The 27,900-nt window shown below is 35.1% G+C and overlaps 1 protein-coding gene across 1 annotated transcript; it reads left to right on the top strand.

Moving 5' to 3' along the window:
• The first annotated feature begins 432 nt into the window (after nucleotides 1-432).
• LOC147401652 (dehydrogenase/reductase SDR family member FEY-like) lies at nucleotides 433-25,044 on the top strand. The gene is made up of 8 exons (XM_086443003.1): nucleotides 433-749; nucleotides 3,119-3,239; nucleotides 10,840-10,957; nucleotides 12,197-12,333; nucleotides 13,218-13,319; nucleotides 14,047-14,139; nucleotides 15,084-15,156; nucleotides 24,511-25,044. The coding sequence occupies exons 1-8, from the start codon at nucleotides 505-507 to the stop codon at nucleotides 24,771-24,773; spliced, it is 1,152 nt and encodes a 383-aa protein (XP_086299129.1). The 5' UTR covers nucleotides 433-504; the 3' UTR covers nucleotides 24,774-25,044.
• Nucleotides 25,045-27,900: the final 2,856 nt, after the last annotated feature.

Genomic DNA, 27,900 nt, shown 5'->3' with positions numbered 1-27,900 from the left:
TAATTTTATACATCCTTTATAAAAGAAGAGAGTCGAGAGAGGTTAAAATGGATAATTTCACCATTAAAAAATTCACTGTGGAAGTGGAGGATATAGATAAAAATTTAAAAGAGAATGGGTAACACAGTATAGCATTAGAAGTGGTTTCTTCATAACTTTGAAGGTCCTGGCTTCTAAGTCGGACTCAATTTCTATACTTACAGGATGTCGGGAACATTATTGAATGGAATTAAATGTTTTCACTGTTGAAACATGTTTCTTAAATAAAAAAAAGACGCGAAGATGAATTAAAAAAGAGTGATTTTATTGCCACACTAAGACGTGGGATTACATATGAATTGGGGTGGTGTTAACAAAAGAGAGATCCAAAAATAGAAAGGATGAATTAAAAAAGGTTTGTTACCCACTCAACCTTTGCTATATTTGAGTCAGATTCTCGAACACTAGAAAATGCCAGAGATCTAAACCCAAAGAAAGATCCAAAGAGAGAGAGAGAGAGAGAGGATGAGTTCATCTTCGTCGTCATCACCAACATCAAGTGAGAAAGAGAAAGAGAAAGAGAAAGAGAAAGAGAAGAAGGGGTTAGGATGGATGGAATGGTTAAGAGGTTGGTTCAATTTGATATATGAGATGTTTTTCCAGAGAATCATGGCCAGTCATTTGGAGAATCCATTGCCTTTGCCTCCTCTCAATGATCTCACTTGCATTATTACCGGATCCACCAGTGGAATTGGCCTTCAAATCGCTAGGTAAGAGTCTGTTTTACAGATTGCATTATTAAGATACTCACGATGTATGTATCTCTTCTATCCACTGAAATAGTCTGTTCAGTTCTAATTCAAACGAGAAGCAATTCGTTTCCTGAATGAAAGTGTTTTTTTTTTTTCTATATATTATTTGTGAAGACTGATGTTGATCTTTGATCCAATGTTTATTGTTTAGTTACCTATGATCTGATTGGTGCATGAGGAATTTGACACACTGGATGTCAATCCTCCTACACCCGGACTTGGTACTGGCAATCCAAGCCGAAGGCACTTACATACAACAATTATGATTCTTTATCTGCAAAATACCTTATTGCATCGGAATGTATTGGTCTATAAGTATCGGTATCGGCTAATACCGATACGAAACATTGAATGTTTCAGGAATGTATTGGTGGTTCCTCGTATAGGAATGTATCAGTCAAGATATAATTGTTTTTTCTCTTGACCAGAGCATTGCCTTGAAACTAGATTTTAAACCTTTTGCTTGGACATATGTTGGTTCTGTAGATGAATTCTAATGGGTATTTAAAAAAAAAATATTCCTATGAATCCTCTTTCTGAATGGTAGCTATTTGATTTTCCATTTGTCATCATCATTCATGATCGTCTATGCCTTCTCCCATAGATTGGGCATTGGCATCATGAATATTATTTCCCATTCCACAGCATCTGGACCCATTTCTTCACTCAATCACATGTCTACATACTACGTCTATCCACATCCTTTTTGATCTTCTCCTCACCTTTCCAGATTCATCAACGTATCATTTTTTTTATGCATCACAATCATCGAGATATGTGTTTTGGAGAGATCTGGTCTTTTCTGATGACTGTTCCTTCTTGTTACCCGGTTTGTTGACATCACCCCGACTTTGGTGTGGTGGCTACCAAAAGCTTTCTGATAATTAAGTTAGTCTGTGAACCATAAGGTTGCAAAGTAATTGTAACTGCTTTCCCATCATGTCAACTAACACTTATTGGTTTGAAATCTAATGATTGTCCATCTTAACCATTGTGAAATGGTGAGCTGAATTTTAATGGGCCAGAACGGTCCGTGCTGCTTGGATGGCCATCCTACTTGCCCAAGGGCAAGTAAGGTGGATGTTCTTGTTGCTAAAGGGAAAGTATGGTAGTTGTCCTCCTCCCAGTTTTGGCTTCCTTACTTGGATGGCCGTACTTGCCTAATTAGCAAATACCTAGCTATTCTCCTTTGATGGTAGAGATTTAGAAAAAGGAGGAACTAGAGATTTGTTCTTAGAAACAGAGAATAGAAAAGGAGAGATTAGAAAGTAAGAAAATGGGATAAAAGAAAATCGGTTCACTCGTTGGCTCCTAATTTAATCGAGTTAGATTGAATTACAAATGAAGAACAAGAGATCATGAATTTATCAAGAAAAGGTAGATTTTGGATTTTTGAGCTCTATCAAATCTCTATTTTCCATAGGAGAGAACTCCCTTTTCTCTTCAAATCTCTATTTAAAGAGGGAAACTTTTTATTATTTACTCCCTCCATTACATAAAAGAATACAGAATGTTTCCTCAACCTTCTAAGTTTACAAACAAACCCTAAAAATGGTAAAAAATTTTCGTTTAAACTACCCAAAAACACAAAAACGTCCCGAGTCACATTTACCCTGTAACAATTCCATGCCTCTTCCTTGTCTCAGTCAAAGAAGGGTGCTTGTTTGTTCTGATTTCGAGCACTCTCTGAAAGGAATCTTTATTGGGCAAGAGCTGGAGAGTAGGTAGAGTTATCATTTAGGTGGGTTAAAATTCGGAAGTGTTATTGGCGTCATGTTACTATCAAGCTTAGTTTATGGAGGTCATACATTTATAAACTGAGTCCGTTCTGTCGTAGGTGACTTTTATGTGTTTAGGAAACAAATAGTTGCACTTCAAATTCAATTTTAGGAGTTTTAAATCAAAATCTTTGTGTGTGTGTGGGTTGCAGGACACTTCTTATGTTTTGAAAACTTGAACAAAATTATTTTATTAGTGCTAGAAGTTTCTTCTACAAGGTTGGTGCCATTGTATTGGACATCCTGCTGTTGTTTTGTTGGCATTCTGCTTGATTTGATCAACTTTTGAAGGACTTTTGTTGCTGGCCTAGACTGTGACCTAATGTCTGAGTATGGCTCTATATTAGAATAGATCATAGGTTACTTATCATTCCATTAGTCACTCGCCTAGACTGTGAAAATGATTATCTGATTCACGCTCACATGCACCATGCACAAGTTTGGAAAACTAATATCATTCTAATTTAATGACAGTATCTCTTTTTTGCTATAGGCAAGATGTTGCACTATTCTGCTTATTATAGTTTGCATTTTTTCTCTACTAAACAGGCAACTAGCAGAATCAGGAGCACATGTGGTTATGGCAGTGAGAAACCCAAAGGCAGCTCAGGAATTGATCCAGAAGTGGCAGAGCGAATGGTCCGGAATGGGGCTCCCTCTCAATATTGAGGTATCCACTAACTGCAGACACACTATAGATGAGGTCTAAGTTAGCATTTGATAGGCCATAATGTTGGTTTATATATTGCATACCTAACAAGTAGGGAGGTGGCTCCACCATTCAGTATTGTACCTAGGATATCTACTTGGATGATCATATTTATATATATTCTTTTGACTCTTTCTCAGACCATTTGCAATATGTTCTTACTTCTGATCATTCAAGTCATTATCATTATTATTTTTTTTCGGACAATATTTCACTTAACATTGGAAGACAACTTTTAATAGTTGTCTAATATCGGGCGCTCCTGTGCACTTGAGGCTCTTGGGTATCCACTTTGCACATCTAAGTTCTCCGTGCCTTGGGGAATGTTGTATGGTATCCACTAACCACAAGCACACAATAGATGAGAAGATTTAAGGAACCATTTGACAGACCATAAGGCGGCTGGTTTATAAATTGCATACCTACACGGCTTATTTGCAGGGTGGTGGATCCAACCATTTGATATATCCTACCTTGGAGATCATATTTGCCTATCTTTTTGGCTCCTTTTCAGGCCATTTTTCATATTTCTGATCATTCAAGCCATCAAGAAAATTTTCAGAGAATATTTGTCTCCATTGAAAAACTCCTTTATAACAGCTGAATATGAGGTGTTTCTAAGACTCACTGTGTACTTGTGGCTCCTGGGTATCCACCTTGCACATCTAAGGTGTCATTGCCTAGGGAATTGTGTTCCCACTCATACGTGAGTGTCAGATTCCTGTGAACCTCAAGCATAACAGCCCTTTTATAGTTTATGTAGGGGCACCGTTGGGGTTATCCCATCACTATCTATTATTTGAAAGCACCTACCTGCAGATGTTCTTAAACCAATTTAAAAGTGATAGACCGAACATTTAGGGGGCGTTTGGTTTGGATTCTAGAATCTGATTCTGGCTCATATGGATTCTAGAATCCGATGCAACGTTTGGTTCAGATTATTGACCTGATTTTTTCATAATTAGGAACCAAAATCATGGAGAATCTCAGACTGTTTCTGCTGATTCTCACACACTATCCACTTATGACGATATGGAAATAATAATAATAATAAATTAATAACAATAATAATCAATATTAATATAATTATAATTAATAACAATAGTAGTAATAATGACGTCAACAACAATCATAATTATAATAATTGTGGAGAGCTTTTTAGGCTTCCACTCCTCAAGATGAACCTTGATGCTGATGATGGTGATTAAGAGGCTTAAATCCAAAATTTCTTCTACTCTCAGATGGTAGAAGGCAGAAGTAGGAAGGAATGAGGCCTTGGTGGGGTGCCTGCCAATGATCCTCCGATGATTTTGTTAGAAAACAAAGGAACTCAAAGAAAAATGAAAGTTGAAGAATGGAGAAGAAGATTAATAGTAGGTTTGTAGAGAAATTGTTTTCATAGCCATATTCCCCCCCCTTTTTCTCTAATTTTTGAGGGAGGTTTTATAGATGAAATCTAGAGGCAGGTGTCACCACACTGCTGGTCTAGATGTGAGGTGAGCTGGACAGTTGAGTTGCACTTGAGTGCTTTGGGAAATGGATCTATCACTTGTCAGAAGAGACTTGGATCTGATGTGTAATTGTTACAAGTCATCAATGCGAAGTAAAAAAATCTTTGATGCGTGGTGTCCCATCAGTCTGACAAGGTCTTGCTTACGTTTATCTATGTGAAAGGACATGCTCGGATTCAAATGCTTGCTCGGGGTTGCCTATGTACTAAGGACTAGGTCGGATATGTTACGCCCCAAAATCTTAACACGTATCCCCATGATTAAGTGTTAGAATCTCGAGGTGTGAGATATTTTTTATACAATGATAAATACATATAACTCAATAATTTCAAACAATGATACTAAATATTGTAGCGGAAGCATATAGTTATGCGATATATAAACAAAACAACAATCTTATCTCACAACTTCCTTATTTATGTATAATAGAAGGAAATATTGGCACATATTGCCAAGAATATACTAACCTGCTCTCTCAACATAAACTGATGTACTATCTATTAATGCTCACAACACACAAACCTATTGATCTCGAAACTGTAATGATCATTAAGCTGGTCATCAATCATTGGAACTTCTTGAAATTGATGAGATGATTGGTAGCATGAGTAACAGGGAGTTACTCAGCAAGAAACATATATTTCTAAATCATGGTCCTAATATGCTAATTAGTCACACAAATTCATTTGCAAACAATGCTGATTTATTAAAACATAAATTTATCAAAAATATTTCAATAACTGTGAAATAAAACATTTTCATAAGCCTGAAATATGAAACATACAACATCAACTTATAATATAACATACAATGACAGCGTACTATAATAGAGAGTGAGGGTCAGGATTGATGTGAACATCTCAGTCAAGATATGATTGATCCAATACTTCACCGGCATGGAACTCCACCGTTAGTTCCTGATTCTATTGTCAACCTCTACCATACTTAGGTGACTGATTTTCCGGCTCAAGTTGGCCATTGACCAAGGCCTTAAGAAATGGGCCAAATAAGTGGGTCATTCTTTCCTGACTAATCTAAATTGTTAATGATCATTGACTAGTTATCTTCGTCTATGCCAATCTGGTGTGCATGTGATCCTCAGTAAAACTCTATCATTTATACAACTATCTTTACATTTTATTTTCCATTAAAGATAGAAAGGAAATTCCCAGATTCTTGATGTGATGTTAATTTCTTATGCCCATACTACATAAGAAATCAGACATCTCAATGTTATCCTAAAATAACGTGTCGCTTTGGAAGTGACACGACATGTTATACTTTGTAGGATTTCACGACACGACACATTATAAATTACTAAAATAATATATAAGTAAACATTTTCATTTTTTCAAAACATGAAACTTTTCTCTTTTTCAAAAATATGAAACAAAAATCAATAGCCTAGTATATGAGTTGAATACCCAGTCTATCACTCAATATAAATGCACCCTTTTTTTTCTATTTCATTTTATTTTTATTTTTATTCCTTATGTCTTACACGGCGATAAGTCGAAACAATTCCACTTTTTTCCCTCGTGTTTTACATGATCTTCGGATCGAAGCATGTCTCACATATCTCTCTTTTGTTACTTATACGACGTATGCTGACGCATTTTACCACTGGGTACTCACTCCACATACACACTCAATTGAGAATCACGTTCTCAATAACATTACAAGTTATCACAACTCCAGTGTGACTTTAATATAAAATAATCATAATCTCCTTTGAAAAATATTTTTTTTCCATCAATCCAAAACTTGAATTTTCCTTTACAAAATGAATAAAACTATTTTTGAAATCACAATGAAATACACAAACATCAAATATCTAAGTTTGCATAAAATAACTCTCCTGCTCAGTTAATTAAAATCATAGAAAAACTTATTATAATTTCTCATTCTAAAATTCTTTCAAAAATCCTTTTTTTTTTTTCAAAACAATATTTCTATTTCTAAACTAAATGGTTAATCAAACAGTCTCTGATTAATCATAGACTATACTCAATTAGCTCAGAACTATGCTTTATTATTCCAATTAGTTTAATAATAATAAACATTAGTGGTTTTTATTCAAAGCCAATTTTACGAGGAACACTTTTACAATTAAAACATTTTACAAGATTGTTTTGGTGCATCAACAAAATCTACTATAACATAAATACAATAACGAAATATCAAAATTCTCATCTAACATGCATGAATTTGTTTTTGCAAAATACATATATTAAACATAGACTTTGAAATAACTAATTTACTATGAAACAAAAACATTTTTTAAAACAAATCTATGACTACAATTAAGAAATTGGAAGTTCCCTATCTCATTGGATTCAATTCTTAACATCAGACCTCGATGTCTTGAATCTTTATTCAACTAGTCCAGCTTTTTATTCACTTTCACTTCTTAACAAGATCAACACCTAAATTGAAAGTCAAAAGACAAATAACTTTAAGAGTCAACTTCTCTTAATAGGTTTAACAAAAATAACTATGAATTTGCTCTTTATATTCATAACTATTCTTCTAAAATATCATTTTGGATCAATTAATTTAAATCATCAAATCAAACTCACTCAAAATTATGTTTTTCGACAGTTTTAAACCAACTAACAAATACATGGTTGACTATAAAAAACTATCCCATCACAATTATGATAATAATCAACAAATTTCATAAATTTATTCTTCGAGATACGTAATAAAATTTCAAGGTATTATAGGATATGCGTTGAGGGTCAGATCAAGAATGAGCTAGGAGTCATGTATGATCTCGGGTTTAGGTCTGGCGTTTAGCTAGGGATCAGGTACGTGATGTCACCGAGATGTGACTTGATTTTAAGAGAGCCCAAAAGCTTGAGGTCTCCCTTCTTGTGAGAATAACTTCGTATTTTGGAGACAAGTCAGGAAATGCTGCATCCACATGTCTTGATAAGTTCTGCGGTCACTATCACAAATAAGGAGACTTGGTGTATGAGGGAGCTCGTCTCCTTTAAGTCTGTTTTAATATGTTACAGACTTTGAATCTGAGTTGAGGTCAGACCGAACTGATTGGTTTCCTTTAAACTAGCACTGTTTATCGTCCTACTCTTATCGACCTAAGGTCTTAACCATACTTTATTTTTTGGGGATCTTGATTTGTACCGAACTTACGCCCGACTTAGGTGATTTAGGCTTAATTCCTTCCTCGTTGTCCTTGGTCCTATTAAGGTGCTAAATTGCGCACCTTCAACTCTCACCTCGGGTTGTAATAGTCTTGTGGCACTGGTATGAGTACTTTGGTATAAGAGCATTGGTCCTCTAATACCTCGGTTGCAACCGTGCTTCGACTTCTTTTTGGCAGGGACACAAATTACTATTTTTCTTCTTACTGTAGCACACTTGGTTCAAGGCATAGAGCTCGGTACCTTCTTGCTTACTGACTTGATTTAAAACTGACTCATAAGTGGGCCCCCTTTTGTTTCTTTGTGGCACATGTCCTTATTGTGTTGTGTGACAAAAATGGTCTCCACAATAACAATGTTGATGATAATAATAACAATATCGATCAAACAATAATAATAATAATGATAATGATAATTTATAATTTTTTGGGCGACCTTAACATGCTCTTTAATATACATTTCACTTGAAAACTAATAGAAAATGACCTAAATGCCCTCTTTTTTAATCTCTTTCCAAAAATCTTTGGTTTTTTTTCTCTCATTATTATTATTATTATTTGATCGATATTGTTATTATTATCATCAACATTGTTATTGTGGAGACCATTTTTATTGTGGAGACCATTATTATCATCAAAATTATATTTGGGATACGTAGTTTTACTCTCATTTTCAATCTCAAGATGTGTAATTTAGTATTTTTTTTTCACAAAATCAGTTTTCAAAAACAATGTAGTCAAATGAGAGTTTGGGTTCTGGAAATCAGTTTCTATAATCTGATTTTGACAAATGCATAATCAGAATCGAGAATCAGGTTCTACAATCCAAACCAAATGCCCCCTTAGGTTTTACTTTTTGTGATTAATGAAAAACAGGCTGATTGTTGCATTTGTCCGATTTAATTCTTGCATATGGTAAATGGTGAGACTTGTAGGACTTAAAATGAGTCGGGTTCGGGCTGGATATGAGTATGTCCATATCTATATCCGATTTTTTATTCGGATCTAAATCAGACTTGGATCCTACTAGCTAAAACCATATCCAAACCATTTTACTTTCATTAAATCCATATCCATATCCGGATCCAATCTGATCGAATTAATTAATTCAGGTCGAGTTGGGTCGGATATTGTTTCAAGGTTATTTCAAATTAAATTGCTAAAATGTGGCCAATTGGTGACTTGAATTCAAGACCTCTCCATTTTGAAGAGAGGCCTTGACTACTACACCCAACCGTTGTTGGTTGATAAAAGATAATTTGAAAAATATAAAAATATAAAAATATAACTTGCAGAGTAATATATCATTTGGATCTTGGCGGATATAGGGATGAATCCGTATTCGTCCTAGATCCAACTCAGGTCAAGGGACATCAACCCATATCCGAACCATATGTTAATTTGGATTTACTTGAAGGAACCAAACTTGTTAAATTTGGATTCGGATTACTCAGATTTCGGATAAATCCGTTTCATTTTAAGCCCTAGAGACTTGTAGGAGTAGAAGATGCTCACGACCAGGGTTGATGTCATGACGAATATGATCTTTAATAGAGATCCATATTTTCATTTTTGGATACATTAGTTCATGCTAGGTATGAATGTAGAAATAATGCATTTCATCAAGTTGATATATGATGAAAATCAAATAAACCTATCAAAAAAAAAAAAAAAAAATGAAAAAAAAAAAGCAATATGTAAATAATAGCTAAAAAACACTTTGAAATCTATTATTATTATTATTCTTTTTTAATGAAATTAAAGATATCTTCAGTAAAAATGAGATGGCCCTAAAATTCGATACATCGCATCATTAGTGAGTATTCATGATGCTCAACCTATAACTCCTTGAATGATCTTTGATTCTTGATTCAAGTTTAAGTAATGTATATCAATCCAATTTTACTTTTTCTGAACAAAAAGAGATTACAAGTCGAGTCTTTGCTTAGCAAATTGATGTCATGCAATAATTTTTTCTAAGAAATTTGACACTGCCTATTATCATAAATGATAGACTTCACCCACATTAATTTGAAAATAAAATTCTATAAAGAAAACAAAGCCCACTCAAATGAACATATTTTTAATGATCCTAACTGATTTGAAGACATGATCTTATTAGGAAACTAATACCAAGTCTGCGCATAGCGAATTTACCACATTCGTTTCTGAACAAGTTGATACGTGCCATTACCTTCAATAATAAGCAATTTTTACCCACTTCCGTAATTTGAATGTGACATTCAATTGAAAGAAAATGAAATGTACTTAAACACGTCTTAAAGATCCAAATTGACTTGAAGACATAAATTGTTAGGAAACTAGTTTTTTAACTCAATACAATCCAAACTACTGATTACAGATCATGATAAGAAACAAAAATCATCCTTCCTCTATAAACTTGTGGACCCACTGCTATAGGAAACTTCTTATTTCAGTTTGTCAAATTGAATAAGATTAAACACAATTTGGAAAATCTCGACCAAGTATTTCTAATAAAATAGACCAAGCTGCATGCGTGTTAACAATCAGCATTATATATTGTCAATGGAATTCCCAACACATGGTGTTGTATAAGGATCCTCAGTGGAGATTCTATTAGGTCTGAAATCAACCTGATCAGGCTATTCAGTCATCCAATTTCTTGACCTCTGCTCATCTATAGAATGCCATAGCTCAAAGTTGCAATTTCCTTATTATGTTGACTTTTGACTTAGCCCATATCTACATATTAAAAAGTAATCATGATCTTTAATAGTTTGACTCTTGCCATGCTAGTTAAGAATCCTTGCGTTTGTCTTTTGTATTAGTAACATTCTCTATTTAACTCAAGCTTTTATTTTTAGGGATGTTAACATTCTCTAAATTGTGGCTTCTTCTCAAGGTGATGGAGCTTAATCTTCTTTCGTTGGAATCCGTCAAGAGATTTGCTGAAATGTGGAACGCACGTTTAGGACCTTTGCATGTTTTGATCAATAATGCGGGTATCTTTTCAATTGGAGGTTGGTGTTGTTTGGCCATAATATTTTGATTTTTCATTCTTTATAAGCTGCACTGCCTAGGCACTCCCAAGCAGCCTCGTCTTGATGGGCACCTGTATCAGGCACTAGGGGTCCTAGCCAAGCTATAACTTTCAGTAGGAGAATCTGTGGCTACATTGATGAAAATCTTACTGGATGTACAGAAACGTATTGTAAAATTTGATAAGAGGAAACCTGAGGTGTTGATCATGCCAAATATTGCCATGTGGCACACTTTCTTTTGGATCTTTTGATCCCATGAGCGTTTAGGTGATTTCTAGCAATTGTATTTGAGCATTTTTTTTTATCAAGGTTGAAATCCTGATGTTCTTTAATCACGTCTCTGGTTCATGATGTAAAATGCTCAAATCCAATAGCTAGAAATCCTCAAATCGATTGATTATTTGTGTGTAGATCTATCAAGTGTTGGGCTGAACATATGGGGTCAATGGGGCCAACATGGTGTTCGACCTGGAATGCTACCAACATGAATGGCAAGTATTTATGACCACCACCTCAGGTTTCCTCATTTGATAATTTCATAAATATGCAATTGATGTGATCCTTGGAATACAAATTATAATATTTGACGACAAGTTTGCCCCAAAAAAAAATCTTTTTTTTTTTGTGGTTCTTTTTATATTTCCTTAAGATCTTCTTGTTGATTGTTGTGTTATCCTCCTCCGCTCCCAAGTATCACATGCTCATGTATTGTGCCCCAATTCAACCCATGACCCTCTTATTTTCATAGTTGCACCTTCTCCATCAGATCGGTCTTTTGGGGTAAATGGTTGTCAACATGGTATTCGAGTGGCACGGCCCGTATAAGTCACGGGTTCAATTCTCCTCGAAGGAATTTTCCACTCTTATAGGTGAGGGGGAGTGTTGAGTGTTGTGTTATCCACCTCCGCTCTTGGGTGTCACGTGCTCACGTATCGTACCCCAGTTTGACCCGTGACCCTCTTATATACATAGTTATGTCTTCACTTAACACCAATTGGTTTTTGGTAGAGTGGTTTGCAACATTTCTATCCAATCTTATAGTTAAAACTTTTTTTTTTTCTCTTGGGAAGTGTGGATAAAGAAGTTTCAACTTCAGAGTTTTTGAGTCTTTTGACTGAAATGATCATGTTTGGTATTTTTGGCCATGATTTCTTAATCCTTTTATAATGAATCTTTTTTCTTCTGTTACACTAATATTGTTTATCTTCCTTGTTTCAGAGCCACAACGGTTCTCAAAGGATGGGTATGAAGAACACATGCAAGTGAATCATCTGGCTCCAGCATTACTCTCAATATTGCTTTTGCCATCTCTTATTAGAGGTTCTCCAAGCCGAATTGTGAATGTGAACTCCATTGTAAGTTTTTTGTCTAGCAATATATCCATGTTGATGTTTTTAGTACTTATTTCTCATATTCTTTGTTTTTTTTATTATAAGTACTAACTGTACTATTTTCTCATATAGTGTTAGAACATTAAAAAATTCTCTTGATATAGATAACAAGTTTATGGTGTACAATCCATTTCTCGTAAATCAAAAAGCTTTTCTGGTATCGATATTAACTATAATAGCCCAAAGTTTTTGTTTATGACTTCGATGATGGTGAAGATGATGATGAGGGTCACCAGTTTGTTCAGCTGACCCCGGAATTGGCCAAAACCCTTTAATCATCTAGTGAATAGCTAAATATGAGTTTTTGTAAGAATTGATGTATGCGATCATAAGATATTCTACCCTTATTTAAGGTATTAGTAACCATTCTAACAAGCAATATGGATCCTGTTCCGCCATTCAATTCTAACAAGCAAAGATATTTTCTATTTTATGGTCTATTAACATCTTTTTTTGCTCATATTCTCAAACTTTCTTCCAAAAATCATTTTATTAGGAGTTTTATTGTTTGAGCATTTTTTGGACCGCATCATTTCATTTTCTTTTGTTTAATTGTTACATTAAAAAATCATAAACGTAAAAGTTTCAAGTTTAATGTTGATATTCAAAGGTTTACAGTCTCTTTCCACGATGGATTAAATACCTAGTAACTAGAGATGAACTGATGATGACCTTTTGTTACATTTGACGTGAAAGCTGCTGCCGTCCTCCATGAACATTCCAGTGTTACCCTGATCATTATTTGAATGATAGTTGATTTCTTCTTGAAGATTTGCTGATTCATCTGATATAGGTACTGTCTTAGAGAAGAATTCTGATTGCAGCTTACTCACTTTTTTTGTGTGTAGATGCATTATGTGGGCTTTGTTGACACTGAAGACATGAATGTTGTTTCTGGAAAACGAAAATATTCGAGTTTGGTGGGATACTCAAGTAGCAAACTTGCACAGGTGCACCCAGAGCTTACTTTTGCTGAATTTATTTTGTTTAGGGATGGATATTACTCCAAGGACTTTTCACATAGGGATATTATACTTCCTTTTTCTGGGGAAGAATGATACACCTATCACGTTGTTCATAAGAGTAGTCTACAAAGAGTCCAGTCTTAAGTCCACGCATGAATGATGGGAAGAGATGTTAAGACCCACCATTTGAGGGGTCTGTCCTAGATCTCCTGCTCCTAAAATAATCAAATTGGATGCCACATTTATCCGTTCTATTACATTCTTTAGGTGATAAGATAAAGATCTCGTCAGTGTTCTTGAACAATGTTTACGTTTGTGCCACTAGGCTATTAATAGATCACCCTCTTAGTCTACCTGATGAATAAATTGGATGTTCTATTGTCCTTTGACCACTTTTATTTAAAAGTTCATCAATTGATACGTAGTTCCAATGAGAAAAAGAAAGTAAAGATGTGAAGATGTTACATTGTGCGGGTACCATTCCCCCTCCCCCCTCCCAACAACAACACACAAAATGAAGGACCACACAAACACAGAATTTGTTCAGATCTATGTTGTCACCAGTTTGTAACATCAGATTACTGCCAATAATGATTGGAGTTGATTCACCAAAACTCCAAGGCATTGCATTATAAATCATGAAAAAAAGAACATTTTTGTCACCTCCATGACAGTTATAATTAATGAGTTTGGAATGGTCTTTGGATTGCAGGTCATGTTTAGCAGCATCCTCCATAAACGCCTACCTGCGGAAGCTGGCATTAATGTTGTGTGTGTATCACCTGGAATTGTCCATACAAATGTTGTAAGTCTCTTAGAAGTATTTGAAATTCCTTCTATCTTACAAGATATTGTACTTGTTTTGTTTTTCGTGGATAATGAATCTTCTTTATTATTAATAAAAAAGTACTTTTGTTGAATTGGATGTATTACAGAGATTTCAGCTCCATTGTACAAAGGAGAAACTATGTAAAAAAAAGTAACTCGTAGGGACAGTTCAAAGTTTCTTTTCATTTCTGAAGGTTTCAGTGGAACATTCAGGTTTTTTTGACATACTGGAATGAAACATTGCAAAATTTTGACATGTTTCGCTAAACATATTGATATGTACAAAAACATCTTCATGGAAGTCAAATGTTTCAGAATTTTTGCTACAACATATTGAAACATCAAATGCAATATAACCTCTAAATTTTTTTGTTACATTTAAAATTTATTTAATCAAATTAAAAAGACTTCTACAACATTTTATATACATAACATGCAGTCTTTCAAGGTTCCTCTTTTTGTTTCGGAATGTTTCGAAAAGCATGATTAATGTTTATCGTTGTGAAAGGATGGGATTTTTAATTCTAACTTGGATTTTTTATATAGGTTTAACTGTGAAGGCAGTTTTTATTTTTTATTTTTTATTTTTATCCCAGGTCAATTGTTATTACCACAAGCAAATTTTATCGTGTTGGCTTCAATTCTAACTTCCATTCCAAATAGTCAAAAAATAATTTTCTATATTTATTTATGATAAAGTGAATGCTTTGGAATGTTTCGTTCTGTTTTGCTATTTTCTATAATTTTATTTGTCCTAGATTGTAATAATATGTTATTCATCATGTAATGAATTATATAATTTTTTCCATGATAGGCAACTGATGACAGATGCCAATTTACTAAAGGAAATTTTGTCATTGTTTCATGTGGTGCATCAACACAACTTATTCATGCGGTTTTGATACTGTTGTTAAAATGCAGGCAAGGGATCTTCCTAAAATTGTTCAAGCTGGTTACCATCTGATACCCTATTTTATATTTAGTGCTCAAGAAGGTAAATCTTTTCAAATGTTCTTGTATTTGCACAATTGTTTCTTTTTAGGTCTCCATAGTGACTAGTCCCATTCCAAAAGGGTTGTGGGATACCCTATGTTTAAAAAAAAATGAGCTGTATTTTTTTTCCGCACAAGAAGTAAATTTGCTTGCACTTTTTCTATTCTATCTAGAAGATAAAAGTGGGAGGAAGTAGACGTGGAAACAATGATAAAAGAAATAAATCAAAACTGTAACTCACCAATACTAGAACAAGGAAGCCTAGTTTAGTCTAGAACTAGAAGCCCTTGGATCCACAAGGGAAAAAAAAATCACTACACTATCATCTTGTGCGAGACATACAAAGGGTTATGTATCAACATGGGCACGAAAAATTATCCTTGAAAATATTAAGACCTAGAATGGGATCTTAATTGACCATGCCAATTATCTCTCCTTGTACACTTATGTTTCCATCAAACTTGGATTGCCACAGGAGTTCCCATCAAAATTGAGTTTTACTCAATCCCAAAAAGGCTGCTTATTGTTTTAAAGACCTTTTTTTCCCTTCAAAATTGAGTTTTATCTCTCTTTGTTCATTTCTAACGACACTTATGTTTCCATCAAACTTGGATTGCCAAAGGAGTTCCCATCAAAATTGAGTTTTAGTCAATCCCAAAAGGCTGCTTAATGTTTTAAAGACCTTTTTTTCCCTTCAAGATATAGAGGACGAAAGGAATCTATTAAGTATCGGTTGTCCAAGTACTTGTTGGTTACCTTTTTGTTTTTTAATAGTCAGATATGCATCCTTTAGGTTGCAAAAATATACAATCTTAGATCCATGATCTTTTTTTTTTTTCTTGATAAGTATATTTTTTGGAAAGGGACAAAAACCACAAAAAAAGAAAAAGAAAAAATACATACCAAGATGGACAAAAGGGCTTATGGGGACTAAAACAATTATGTCAAGGAAGTGGCTATTGCCATTGCCATTGGGATTATTTTCCACCAAAGTACAAGATCATTGGAGAAAATAGCTTTACATTCTTTAAATGGAGATGACCTGATGTGGGATGATGATGCCTAACCTAAAATGATGAGTATGATACCAGGATTAAATCAAATAAACAATTTCCAACACAAATCTAACAAGCAATTGGATTTCAAATCCTAAAAGCAATCACAGTCTCACAAACAAAATTCCTTGAGTGATCAAATGAAAGGCAGCCAATGGAAGATTGAACTTCCGCTAGCTTAGGGCTTCAATCCAATACTCAAGTACGATTTGATTGAACTCCATTTCAAGATGGATCTAAGTTCAAAAGTACCCAAGTTATGATAACGTCATAGGGAATCTAATAAGTGCAGAAATATAAATAACCAAAGAAATTCAGCAACCTTCAAGTTCAAAATTCATGTAAAATTAATGAAACAAGGCTTAGTAGGATGAGAATGGGCTAGGGTTAGGTTTACTAGTTTAGTAGCGTTAATTTAGGTTAATTGGACAGCAAGACATTTTTTTAGCTAGGTGTCTGAAGTTAAAAATGGGTTTGGTTGGGTAAATGGGGATTAAGTTGTGTTTTAGTTGGGTTAGGGTTGGTATAAATAAATAAACAGCAGGGGGTTTTTGGTGTTTTGGTTGACTTGATTAGGGTTTTTGAAGGTTAAATGAAGAGTTGCTATAAATGAAGGTAGGGTTAGGGTTTTCGAAGGTTAAATGAAGGTATTTTGGTTGACAACAAAAATTAATGAAGGTGTTTTGGTTGACAACAGTGTAGGACTTCTAAAAAGGGGCAGCAATGATGCAATGCATAAGTTTGTTGTCTTCTACACTTAGTGTTGTGTATTAGTTTCCATTTGTTTGTTATTTTTGTTATAGTTAGTTGTTTGTTGGAGTGAGTTAGTTATTGTTGAAGTTAGTTAGTTGTTTGTTGGAGTTAGTTTCTCTTTAGTTTTCTTTTGTTGCTTTAAGTGTTCTGTAAGGGTAGTGTAATCATTTCACTTGAGTTGTTATGTTTCTGTTTTACCTATAAATAGGCCATCGAATGTAGTTGTAAATAAGTTTAGTTGAATGAAATAGATTCAAGAGAGAGTTTTCTCTTCCCTCTTAACTTCTCAACTTCTTTTGAAGTTTTTGCACAAATTAGTCTATATTCCAAATCTGTTCGCTTCATTGGGTATCAAAGAACAGGAATGTGATCTAATTTGGAGAGAAGTTGATCTAATTTTAGATCTGTGAAAAATTGTAGGTTTTTCAGATTTGTTTTAAATTTCAGATCTGGTGAATATTGCAGATTTTTATATCTGTTTTGGATTTCAGATCTATTGAAGTTGCAGATTTTTCAGATGTTTTTTAAATTTCAGATCTATTGAAGTTGTTGCAGATTTTTCAGATCTGTTTTAAATTTCAGATCTATTGAAGTTGCAGATTTTCAGATCTGTTTTTCAATTTCAGATCTGAAAATTTTGGTGTTCGACTATTGACGTTGTGTCATCAGGTATTCGAAATGAATTGACAACAACGAGGATGGAATCAACGTGGTCGTAGACATGCCAATGTCGTTATTAATCTGGGAGGAAATGGGGCAGCACAACATTCTAATCCGCAAGATGAGATGGAATACCTTCGAAGAAAAGTTGAGTCTTTAATTGAAATGGTTCAACGCTTCAACCTCCAATGGAGCAACTTCGAAGGCCTCAAACTCCTCGTTCTATGTTCGAAAATCCTTTTGGGATGAATCAGAATAGTGATTTCCGATTAGAGAATAGTATCAAGTTAGATCTATTAGAATTCAAGGTAGTCTCAATCTGGAAGAATTTTTTGATTGGCTTAATATTCTTGAACGAGTTTTCAAGTATTATGAGATTTCTGAGAGCGGAAGTGGAGATTAGTTTCCATCAAGCTCAAGGGATGAGTCTCCGCTTGGTGAGAACGATTGCAAATGTGTCGAGTTCAAAGAGGCAAAAAAGAAGATCAAGGATTGGTGCAAGATAAAGAAGAATCTGAAAGAGTAATTTATTCTTTTCAATTACATGCAAACCATGTATAAAACCTTGCACAATCTTCGACAACATGGGAGTGTGGCTGAATACACCGAGGAGTTCTATCAATTTGTAGCAAGAGTTGATTTGAATGAAATCGGATAACAAATGGTAGCAAGGTATCTTAGTGGCTTGAAGCCTTTTATTCAAGATATCCTTAGTCTACAAAATTTGTGAACTATTTCGGAGGCCTATAATTGAGCCTTGTTGGTGGAAAAACAACAAAGTAAGAGTATATCAAGGTATGGACAACAATCCCAATGTAACTCTAGGGCCAGACAATCATCCCAAGTTGATACTAAGGATGATAATTCGTAAAGTATGAGTTAGAGTGATGCTGTCAGGGTTGGACAGCAAGCAAAGTCTATTCCTAATGCTCTTAATTAGTCCCATACAAATCGATTTGGGACTTGAAATCAGTTCCAAGGTGGCAACTTCAAGTGCTATAAATGTGGTGAGCCCAGACACAAGTCTTCGGACTGTAGGAAGGCAAATGGTCCTCGTAATAAAGCACTTTTATTGGAGGAAATGGTGGACTCGGAATCAAATGAAGAGTTACCCATCTATGATCAACCTTCCAATGAGGACATTGGTGTAGATCTTAATGAAGAAGAATGGCTAGCATTCATGATGAGGAAAACTTTCCTTGTTCCTAAGCATCAAAGTGAGGAAATTGGAGAAACAAAACCAGTAGAAGAGCTGCCCATCTATGACCAACCCCTAAATGAAGAGATTGGTGGAGATTTTGAAGAAGAAGCGCTAAAGGCACTTTTGGACAGAGATTATATTCAGCCTAGTCTTAGCCCTTGTGCGGTTCTAACCCATTTAACTCCCAAGAAGGATAGTTCTTGGAGAAAGTTTTGGATTTGGCTCTTTTACCAATTTCGAAGAAGATATACAACATGGAAAGGGTTATGACAACATATATGAAGGCTCTTCATGCCCAAGTGAGGGCCAAATTGAGAAGTTTGGCACCAAATACAAGGCAACTGCTGATGTGCACAGATGGAGACTTGTTTTCAAAGAAAGAGATCTTGTATGGGCGGTTTTGAACAAAGAAAGACAACCTCAAGGATCTTATATGAAACTGAATGATAGAAAACTGGGTCATTGCAAGGTTTTAAGCAAGATTAATGTCCATGCTTATAAAGTGCAGCTTCCTCCACATTTCAATATTTCTAATTTCTTCAATGTGAAGCATCTTGTACCTTATCATGCCGCTGTCGTGGGTAATACTGAGTTTACTTCAACTTGATGACAAGTTTTTCTTTAGAGTGGGAGTCCGATGCAGTGCATAAGTTTGTTCCCTTCTACACTTAGTGTTGTGTGTTAGTTTCCATTTGTTTGTTATTTTTATTATAGTTAGTTGTTTGTTGGAGTTAATTAGTTAGTTAGTTAGGTTTTTGTTAGAATTAGTTTCTCTTTAGTTTTCTTTTGTTGCTTTAAGTGTTCATATAAGGGTAGTGTAGTCATTTCACTTGGGCTGTTATGTTTCTGTTTTACCTATAAATAGGCCATCAAATGTAGTTGTAAATAAGTTAGTTCAATGAAATAGATTCAAGAGAGAGAGTTTTCTCTTCCTACTTAATTTCTCAACTTCTTTTGAAGTTTTTACATAAATTAGTCTAAATTCCATATCTGATTGCATCAAGCAACAGTATGGAGCAGCTATGATGATTTGGTGAGGGCTGGATAGCCGTAGGGTGAGTTTTAGAAGGGGTTTGGTTGCTGATTTTAGGACTGCAAGCGATACTGCAGTTGGGGTGATTTGGAATCTGTTGAAAACTATGGTGGTCTGCTTGGGGTGCATCTTTCTCGTCTTCTAAATGGATTCTCTGGTTCTTAACTCCTTTTGCAATTTGTTGGGGTATCTGGAAGGACCGTAATCGTTGCACTTTTGAGGGTAGAGTTTCTACAATAGAAGAATTAGTTCTTTCTATTCTTGAGATCTTGTTCTCTTGGAGTAAACTTCACAAATAATTCAAGGGGGTTTTCTTTGAAGATTTTCTCGTGCGATGGGATAGGGTTTGTTCGTTGCCGCGAGTTTAACTCGCCGGTCCCGTTTTGTTTGTTTTTTTTCTTTTGTTGTGTTGTTTTCTTTTCTCCTTTGTTTCTCTTTGTGTTCAGGTTGGTCACCTCGATCCCCTCGCTCTCTTTTTTAATAAGTTTATCTTTATCGATCAAAAAAAAAAAAATTGTGGTGGTAATCATGGTTTAAAATTGTCTCTTTTTGTAATATTTTGTATGACATTTCGGATTTTCAACTTTCCGAGATGAAAGAATCAAGAGTAATTCATTATTGCAATTTTTGTCCTGTATTGTGATGTTTCGCCCAAAACAAATCGATACAAACCGAAATTAATCGAAATGAACCAAAGCAAACTGAAACTCAAAGATAATACATCATTTTTATCTCATTCAGAGAGAGAGACTTCTTGAAGACCTTTTGTTTTAGGACATGCCCTTGACCTCGGTATTCTTTGCAATAGACTAGTCCCTCCATGTATTGATAAATATTTGAGACATTCTTGTGTCTTTAAATTGATGACATATCCCTTGACCTCAGTCCCCTCTTGAAGACTTCTCTTTTTTAAGTTGATGGCATGTCCTTGACTAGAGAAGACCAACTCCTCAATGTTTTGCAAAATATTTGAGACATCCCTATGCATTCAAACTGATGACATACCCCTTTAAATACCATTTTATGTATTTATTTGTGAAAAATGAATGTTGGTGACTTTCTATGAATGTCTTGGAATATTTCGGATTGTTTCGGTTTCATTTTGGTTTTTGAGGAGATCGAAATATTGGATCGAAAATAAATTTTAAACCATGGTTCTAATAGTGTTTTTTCAAGTTTGAAAGTGCTGAAATAAATTTGGCAGGTTTCAGGATTTGGAAACAGGCTTTCAACAGGATTATAAGGGACTGAGACAGGTTCAGTGGTGATTAGAAGGGGCTAGAATCAATTTCAGTTTATGAATCTAGGCCTAGGATAAGTTCGGCTAATGTATTGGATGCTAGGGTTTGATTGAAAACGAAAAAAAGAAAGAAAGAAGAAGAAAATGATGAGATAGAGAAAAGATAGGTGATCTCTCGTTGATCGAGTTCTTGGCTTCACACCAAGCCAATCATGGCTTCACACCATGGACTCTATCCACAAAAGCTTTAGAACCCGTAATTTCTATAATCTCATTCATTCATTCATTAGCGACAAATTACAACACTAAACATCTGTTATATATTTATAAAGTTCTCTCAAAGCAAAATAAAATCCCAGCCATCCAACTCATATAACAAGATATAATAGTTGTGAATAAAGTAAGTTTATTTATCTTGAATTTTCAGCTTATGGAAACTCACTAGACATGATAAACTTACCAAACTACCCTCAAAACTTTTATACTAAGATCATGTACTAATAAAACATAAAAATATACCCAAATACTAATCCTAATCACTGAAATAGACCCTCTTAAACATAAACTAAATAAAATCTAATGTCTAACTAATGGCCCAATGGAAAAGGCCCATGATCTCGGATATCCTCTTCATGAGCCCTTGGACATGAGAGCTTTAATCTTCAAAATTAACTTTTGCAAGTTATCATTAATCCTTTCAAAGTGCATCTCTTCCCCATTTTCCTGATTCTCCTACAAACAACAAGTGTTCAACTACCCAATTTCTTGCCTTTGGAAGAATTTTTGGACAATTTTTTGGAAAAAGCTCCCACACCTTTTGGACATGGTCTAACATAAAAGCCAAAAAGATGAGGTACTCCACACCCTCCTTAGCAGTAGGGCAATGGAGAAGTAGGCGATCAATGGATTCTCCACTCCTCTCTTACACATCATGCAAAATTTACCAATGGTTTATTGTTTAGGTTCTTATCTTTTGACTACACAAAAAATGTTACCTCATAAGGAATTGTACCCCCCTACGAGGAGGATCCAAGGGTGTGGGAGAGTAAACCGTGTAGATTACCTAATGGGTTCTGTGTATGGAGAAATATATTGTAACTAAGTTCAACCTTGGGGGAAGATGTTTGTCATGAAGTTGGGAGAGGAAATAGGATTCGTTTTTGGGAGGATAGTTGGTGCAGTGAGACTTCTTTGCAGAATCTCTTTCCGAGTTTGTACTGTCTATCTATCTCTGCTTTTCTGATTCCCAGCGAAAGTGGTGTATCCTGGGACCTTGGTCTCAGAAGAAGACTTAATGATTGGGGGATTAATGACATAACTTCTATCTTAAGTGTGTTATCCTTTTTTGTCCCTTCCCTGGATAAAGATGATTGCAAGGTCGGGAAAGGTAATAGTGATGGTCGATTTTCGATTAAGTTGCTCTACTTGCTCCTTGAAAATAACCAGGACATCAACTTTCCATAATCCTTCATTTTTTTTTTTTTTTGGATCATTAAAGATATATTTATTAAAAAAGCCAAACTAGGGGGGTCGAGGAGACCAACCCAAAACAAAGAAAAGAAACAAAGCAAAAAGAGTTACAACTGCCAAACGAGACCAACAAATTACACTCGCGACAAAGAGCACACCCTATCCCACCTCACCACAAAATATTCAAAGAAAACCCCTTTAAATTCCTTATAAAATTTGCTCCAAGAAAACATGAGCTCCAAAATAGAGAGAATTAGTCCATCCAAAGAGTGCCAAAAAAAAAAAAAAAAAAAATTTTCATGTGGTTGGCTATGTTGAACAAACTCTCTATGATAGATCTTCTTAGGAGCAAATGGTTTTATTTGGTGGATTTTTGTTGCTTGTGCAAGGAAAACGGGGAATCTGTGGATCATCTTCTATTACATTGTGAGTTGACTTTTGGTCTTTGGTCTCATTTCCTTTCCTTACTCAGGGTCTCTTGGTTTCTCCCCCGTTCTTTCAATTCCCTCTTGTTTGGGTGGAATTCCCCATCCTTTTTTGGCAGGTAAAATATTCTATGGAAGTTCATTCCCTTTGTTGTTAGTTGGGGCCTATGGAAAGAAAGCTCTTTGCATGTTTTAATGGTTAGCACCCTTGGTTTGTTATCTTTTTGGTTTAAACAATTTAAGGAGTTTAGAGATTTTTTTTTGAAGATTTTATGTTTAGGTGGGTGAATGTTATTGAAGAGAGAAGTTAGCTTGTATCTTGTTCCGTTTCTTGAGGATGCCTTGTCCTCTTTTCAATAAAATTTTACTTATAAAAAAAAAAAAAAAATTTGCACCCCCAACCTACACACACACACACAACCCCCGAAAAAAAAAAAAAACAGGGAACAACGAAAAAGAAAACGGATACTCCCAAGGGGAAGCTTGGTTAAGTGTTGAATGAGAGGATCAAAATTCTTATCCTCTTGTGAGAGTTATTGGATTGCCCTAGAAATGATGAGATGAGTGATTGAATTTATTCCCAATCATTTAGTTTCTTATAAAATCCATATTCCATTTGAGGTTCTCGTGACCCCCTTCAAGGCAACAATTAAAAAATACCAATTTTTATATGAGATTAGGGGTGTTAGTGGTTACCCCATTTACTGGAACCAAAAACTTTGGTTTTGGACCCAATAGTAATCAATTCTTCTTAGATCCGAACCAGCAGAATCCGGAAGCAATTGGGTTTAACCAAAAACTGAATTTTAACCTTCTTTTTAAAGCCTGGGAGAATTTCCAGAATTTAATGATAAGTTTTCATTCCCACTTATTGATTTTTAATTTACTATGTTGTATTAATTTTATGTTTAATTTACTAGAAGATTTCTTCATTCCTTCCGTATAGATTTTTTATTAGGTATAAGCCACTATAAAGTTTAGCCTCATGTTAATAATCCCATAGTTGAATGAAGGAGAATTTTGTCAACACATGCTCCATTGAAAAGAGTATTGAAATAAAATTTCCATCCACCATGGTGATCGGGGTGTAGCGTCATAATAGTCCCTTGGGCCTTCATCAGGAGCACCTCGCATCTGCACACAGCTTTCCAAGAAGATTCAAAAACCATCACGTGAAATAATTCTCTATTGGCACTAGAGATAGCATCCGAGAGTCTGTTACTGTGTCCAACCTCCCATGCAAAGCGATATCGACACACCATAGTAAATGATCTGGCAACTTGGGGGCTATAGGACCCATTATCATCTGGGGCACCTCAACACTCTTTTGACCATAATGTCTGCTACCATGTTCTCCGTATCTCCTGGTCTAAACCATATCCCCCAACCCTCTCTGACACAGACAACTGTAACTTAAGAGATCTAAAAGCAAGGAAAATTAGTTTTCTTGGAAAAATATTGTGTCGCTTTCATAAAATTTGTGAGATTGTGTGTTTACTTGATGTTTCACTACTGCAGGTTCTAGAAGTGCGCTTTTTGCAGCTACAGACCCTCAGGTTCCCGAGTACTGTGGTTTGTTGAAGTCTGATGAGTGGCCTGTTTGTGCTTTCATCTCATGTGATTGCCGTCCAATGAGTCCTTCAGAAGAAGCACATAATGTAACAACTTCCAACAAGGTGTGGGAAAAGACATTGGACATGATTGGGCTTCCTCCGGATGCTGTAGAGAAGCTTCTAGAAGGGGAAGAAGTGCAGTGTCGATATGGGCTCAAGCAAGAGTAGAGTAGGGTTTCATCGTCTGTCCGACCGACTGCTTACATGGGTTGAGTAAAACCTCAAGAAATCTGAATGGCAAAGCTGTACTATTACCTAGTGCAACTGCGTCACAGATGAGGTAATTTTGAATCCTCCATTCACTGTAACGGTTCTTGAGACCATTTTTGCCATAGCCCCTTTTTTTTTTTTTTGATTCTGATAGGTACAAGTTTTGCTATTGTTATTATCTACCACTAATTATTATGTTAATAAGAACAGTTAATTTTCAATACTGATAGATCTGATCGTGTGAAAGGTTTTCTGCCAAGGCTGCGTTTAAAGGCATCCCACAAATTATGATCATGTGGGATGCCCTCCACCCTCTCTCTCTCTCTTTCTCACACACACACACACACGGAACGATGGGGGTAGTGTAAGGCGAAGATTGTGGTGGCTGGAAAAGGAGAAAAAGAAGAGAGAGAGAGAGAGAGAGAGAGAGGGTAATGACGGTGGTGAAGAAGAAGAGATGAGAATAGGGTGCTCAAATCATGTGGGATGTCAAAATCCAGGATTAAATATATTGGGTGCCTTAGAAAAATGGGCGCCCTTATCAATTGGTAGGGGCGCCTTCTGCCAATGCTATGCAAAGCTCATCACTAATGTTTTAGAAACTGGACCGGTCTGGTGGTCCAACCGGATATTATTATAGATTTATAGTAAAGCCAATTTGGTTAAAAAATAACAAGAAAATCATCTGTTTTATGAAATGGATGGGGGTTCATTTCAACAGTTTAATTAAATTGGATCTCGCTAAGTTTGGAAAACTGTTATTAAATATAAAATTTTGAAATTTTAGTTTTTGAGATGAGACCATTTTTGGTAAAAACATAAGATAATTCTTTTAGTAAATCCAAATTGAACCAGGTTCCATTTTGGCTCCTATCGTATCATCAGTTCACTTCTTAAAACATATTTACTTATAGGGTCCCGTTCAGTACCAAATATTTTGGCCAACATTTTAGCTAATCATTTTTGTCCTACATGGGTTAGAAGTTTTGGAATGAGCTGATTTTTGGTGAGGATGATCTCTACGGTGAAGAGATCATCCTCACCAAAAATCAACCTATTCCAAAACTTCTAGCCCCATGTTTACAAGTTGAAAAATCGTGGATCGTCCATTTTTTGTAAATCATTTTTGATGGGGTTAGAAGTTTTGGAATGGGCTGATTTCTGGTGATGATGATCTCCTCACCGTAGAGATCATCCTCACCAAAAATCAACCCATTCCAAAACTTCTAACCCATGTTTTGAAAAATGTTTTGCCAAAATGTTTGGTGTTGAACATTTCCCTTACTCATATATCTCATCATCCAGACTGGTGCGGTGGTGGTGGAGTTTTGTTGGAAATTTCGCCAATCAAAATTGTTGTCTTCGCACGCAGTTATTGTACTTGGCACTATTAAAAAAAAAAAAAAAAACTTTAATTGGCTAAACAAGCTACAATTATATCTTTGGGAAAATTACTTAAAGTACCCTTGTGGAAGGGTTTCTTTCTAAACAGGCCCTAAGTTTTGCACGATAGCTTGACATGATATTTTAGTAAATTTTTTCTTTCTTAATGATCCTTCATATTGTCGAACTCGATACTTTTTTATTTATTGTCAAGTTCACATTTTTTTACTGTTGAAGTCAACATTATTTACTGTTGAGTTCATCACTTTTTATTTAATGTCGAACTCGACACTTTTTTAATTACTGTCGAGTTCACCATTTCTTTAAAATAAAAAATGGTGATGACACAGATGTAAAATCCACCTATGTACAATTTTTGAGTTTTTCTGATTAAAATACATGGAAAGATAGACTAAAAACTTGAGATAACAACTTGTTTAAATGATTTCAACCCAAGAAAACCATTATTGATTGATTTTCATTTAAAAATTAAGAAAGCAAAAAGTGAAAAAACTCTAATTTTTACATACATCTTCAAAATATTTGAAAAAACCCTTGAAAATGACTTCTTTCTTGAAATCTTTTTGATGGAATAAAGTCTTTGAAACTCGATTGAGATGTCAAAAATCCAATTTTTAGATGAAAATGATGAGTTCGAATGATTAGGGGCATTCAATCGTGAGAAATGTGGGAGATGAGGTCAGGGACCATTTAGAAAGAAAAAGAAAGTTTACTCAATGCACTGTCAAGCAACCGCTGAAGACTTGGGGACTATTTAAAAAGAAGTTTGTTGTAAAGGACTCTTACAATAATAATATGAAAGATGTCTTAAGAACAATAGCAAGTAAAATATGTTTGAGAGAAATTAATGGAGGCAAGAAAAAATTAGGAAAAACAACCATAACACAAAGAGTTATGTGGTTCACCCAATAAGGTTTACATCCACGGGCGGCAAGGAAACTATCACCATTAATCTTGGAGAAAATTACAAGGTTGAGTTTATAGAGAATGCCTTACAATGGAGAGAAAATCAACAAGAACCTCTCATACCAACACATGCCATCAAACCCAACTACCTCCTTGCTCCAACTTTGTTCTCGCAAGCTTGTAGATCAAAACACTTTCAAAAAGTTCCAACAATGGTCATGTATTTGACACAAAAAAAATCCCAACCAAGAAAACCCTCTTTCATTTTAAACCCTCTCTAAGAAAACTCTCTTTACAAAATACACTTTTTGAGATCAAACCCATAAAAGGCTCCATCTAGAAAAATTACAAAAAAGATCAAAATGCCCTTAAAAAAAGTGATTTTGGGTCACTATCCCAACAATCTCCACTTTGATAAGAAATCACAACCTTGCCTTGCCAAACTTTTGCTTTTACTTTTTCTTGAAACCTAAAGAAGTTAAGCTCCACTTTAACTTTTCGTCTTGGATAGGCTTTGTAAACATATCCACAAGATTTTCCTCGGTCTTCACCTTAACCAATAGAATTCTACCATTTTCAACAACTTGTCGAATGTAGTGATATTGAATCAATATGCGTCTTGACCTCTTGTGATGAACCGGATTCTTGGCCAAGTGAGTAGCACCCATATTGTCACAAAATAGTTCCATGGGTTTGCAAACAATACCTATCTCCTCCATCAATCCTAGGAGTTATACCACTTCCTTTGATGCTTCTGTTGTCGCAATGTATTCCG

Source organism: Akebia trifoliata, chromosome 5, assembly GCF_017979445.1.
Source record: "Akebia trifoliata isolate Shusen 1 chromosome 5, ASM1797944v1, whole genome shotgun sequence".
NCBI lineage: Eukaryota > Viridiplantae > Streptophyta > Magnoliopsida > Ranunculales > Lardizabalaceae > Akebia > Akebia trifoliata.
This window is presented reverse-complemented; position numbering and strand designations above follow the sequence as displayed.

Coding starts and splice junctions, on each gene's coding strand:
- LOC147401652 (XM_086443003.1), top strand. CDS start 505: ATGAGTTCATCTTCGTCGTCATCACCAACATCAAGTGAGAAAGAGAAA. Junction 12,334..13,217: donor TTGTGAATGTGAACTCCATT/GTAAGTTTTTTG, acceptor TTTTGTGTGTAG/ATGCATTATGTGGGCTTTGT. Junction 14,140..15,083: donor GAATTGTCCATACAAATGTT/GTAAGTCTCTTA, acceptor GTTAAAATGCAG/GCAAGGGATCTTCCTAAAAT.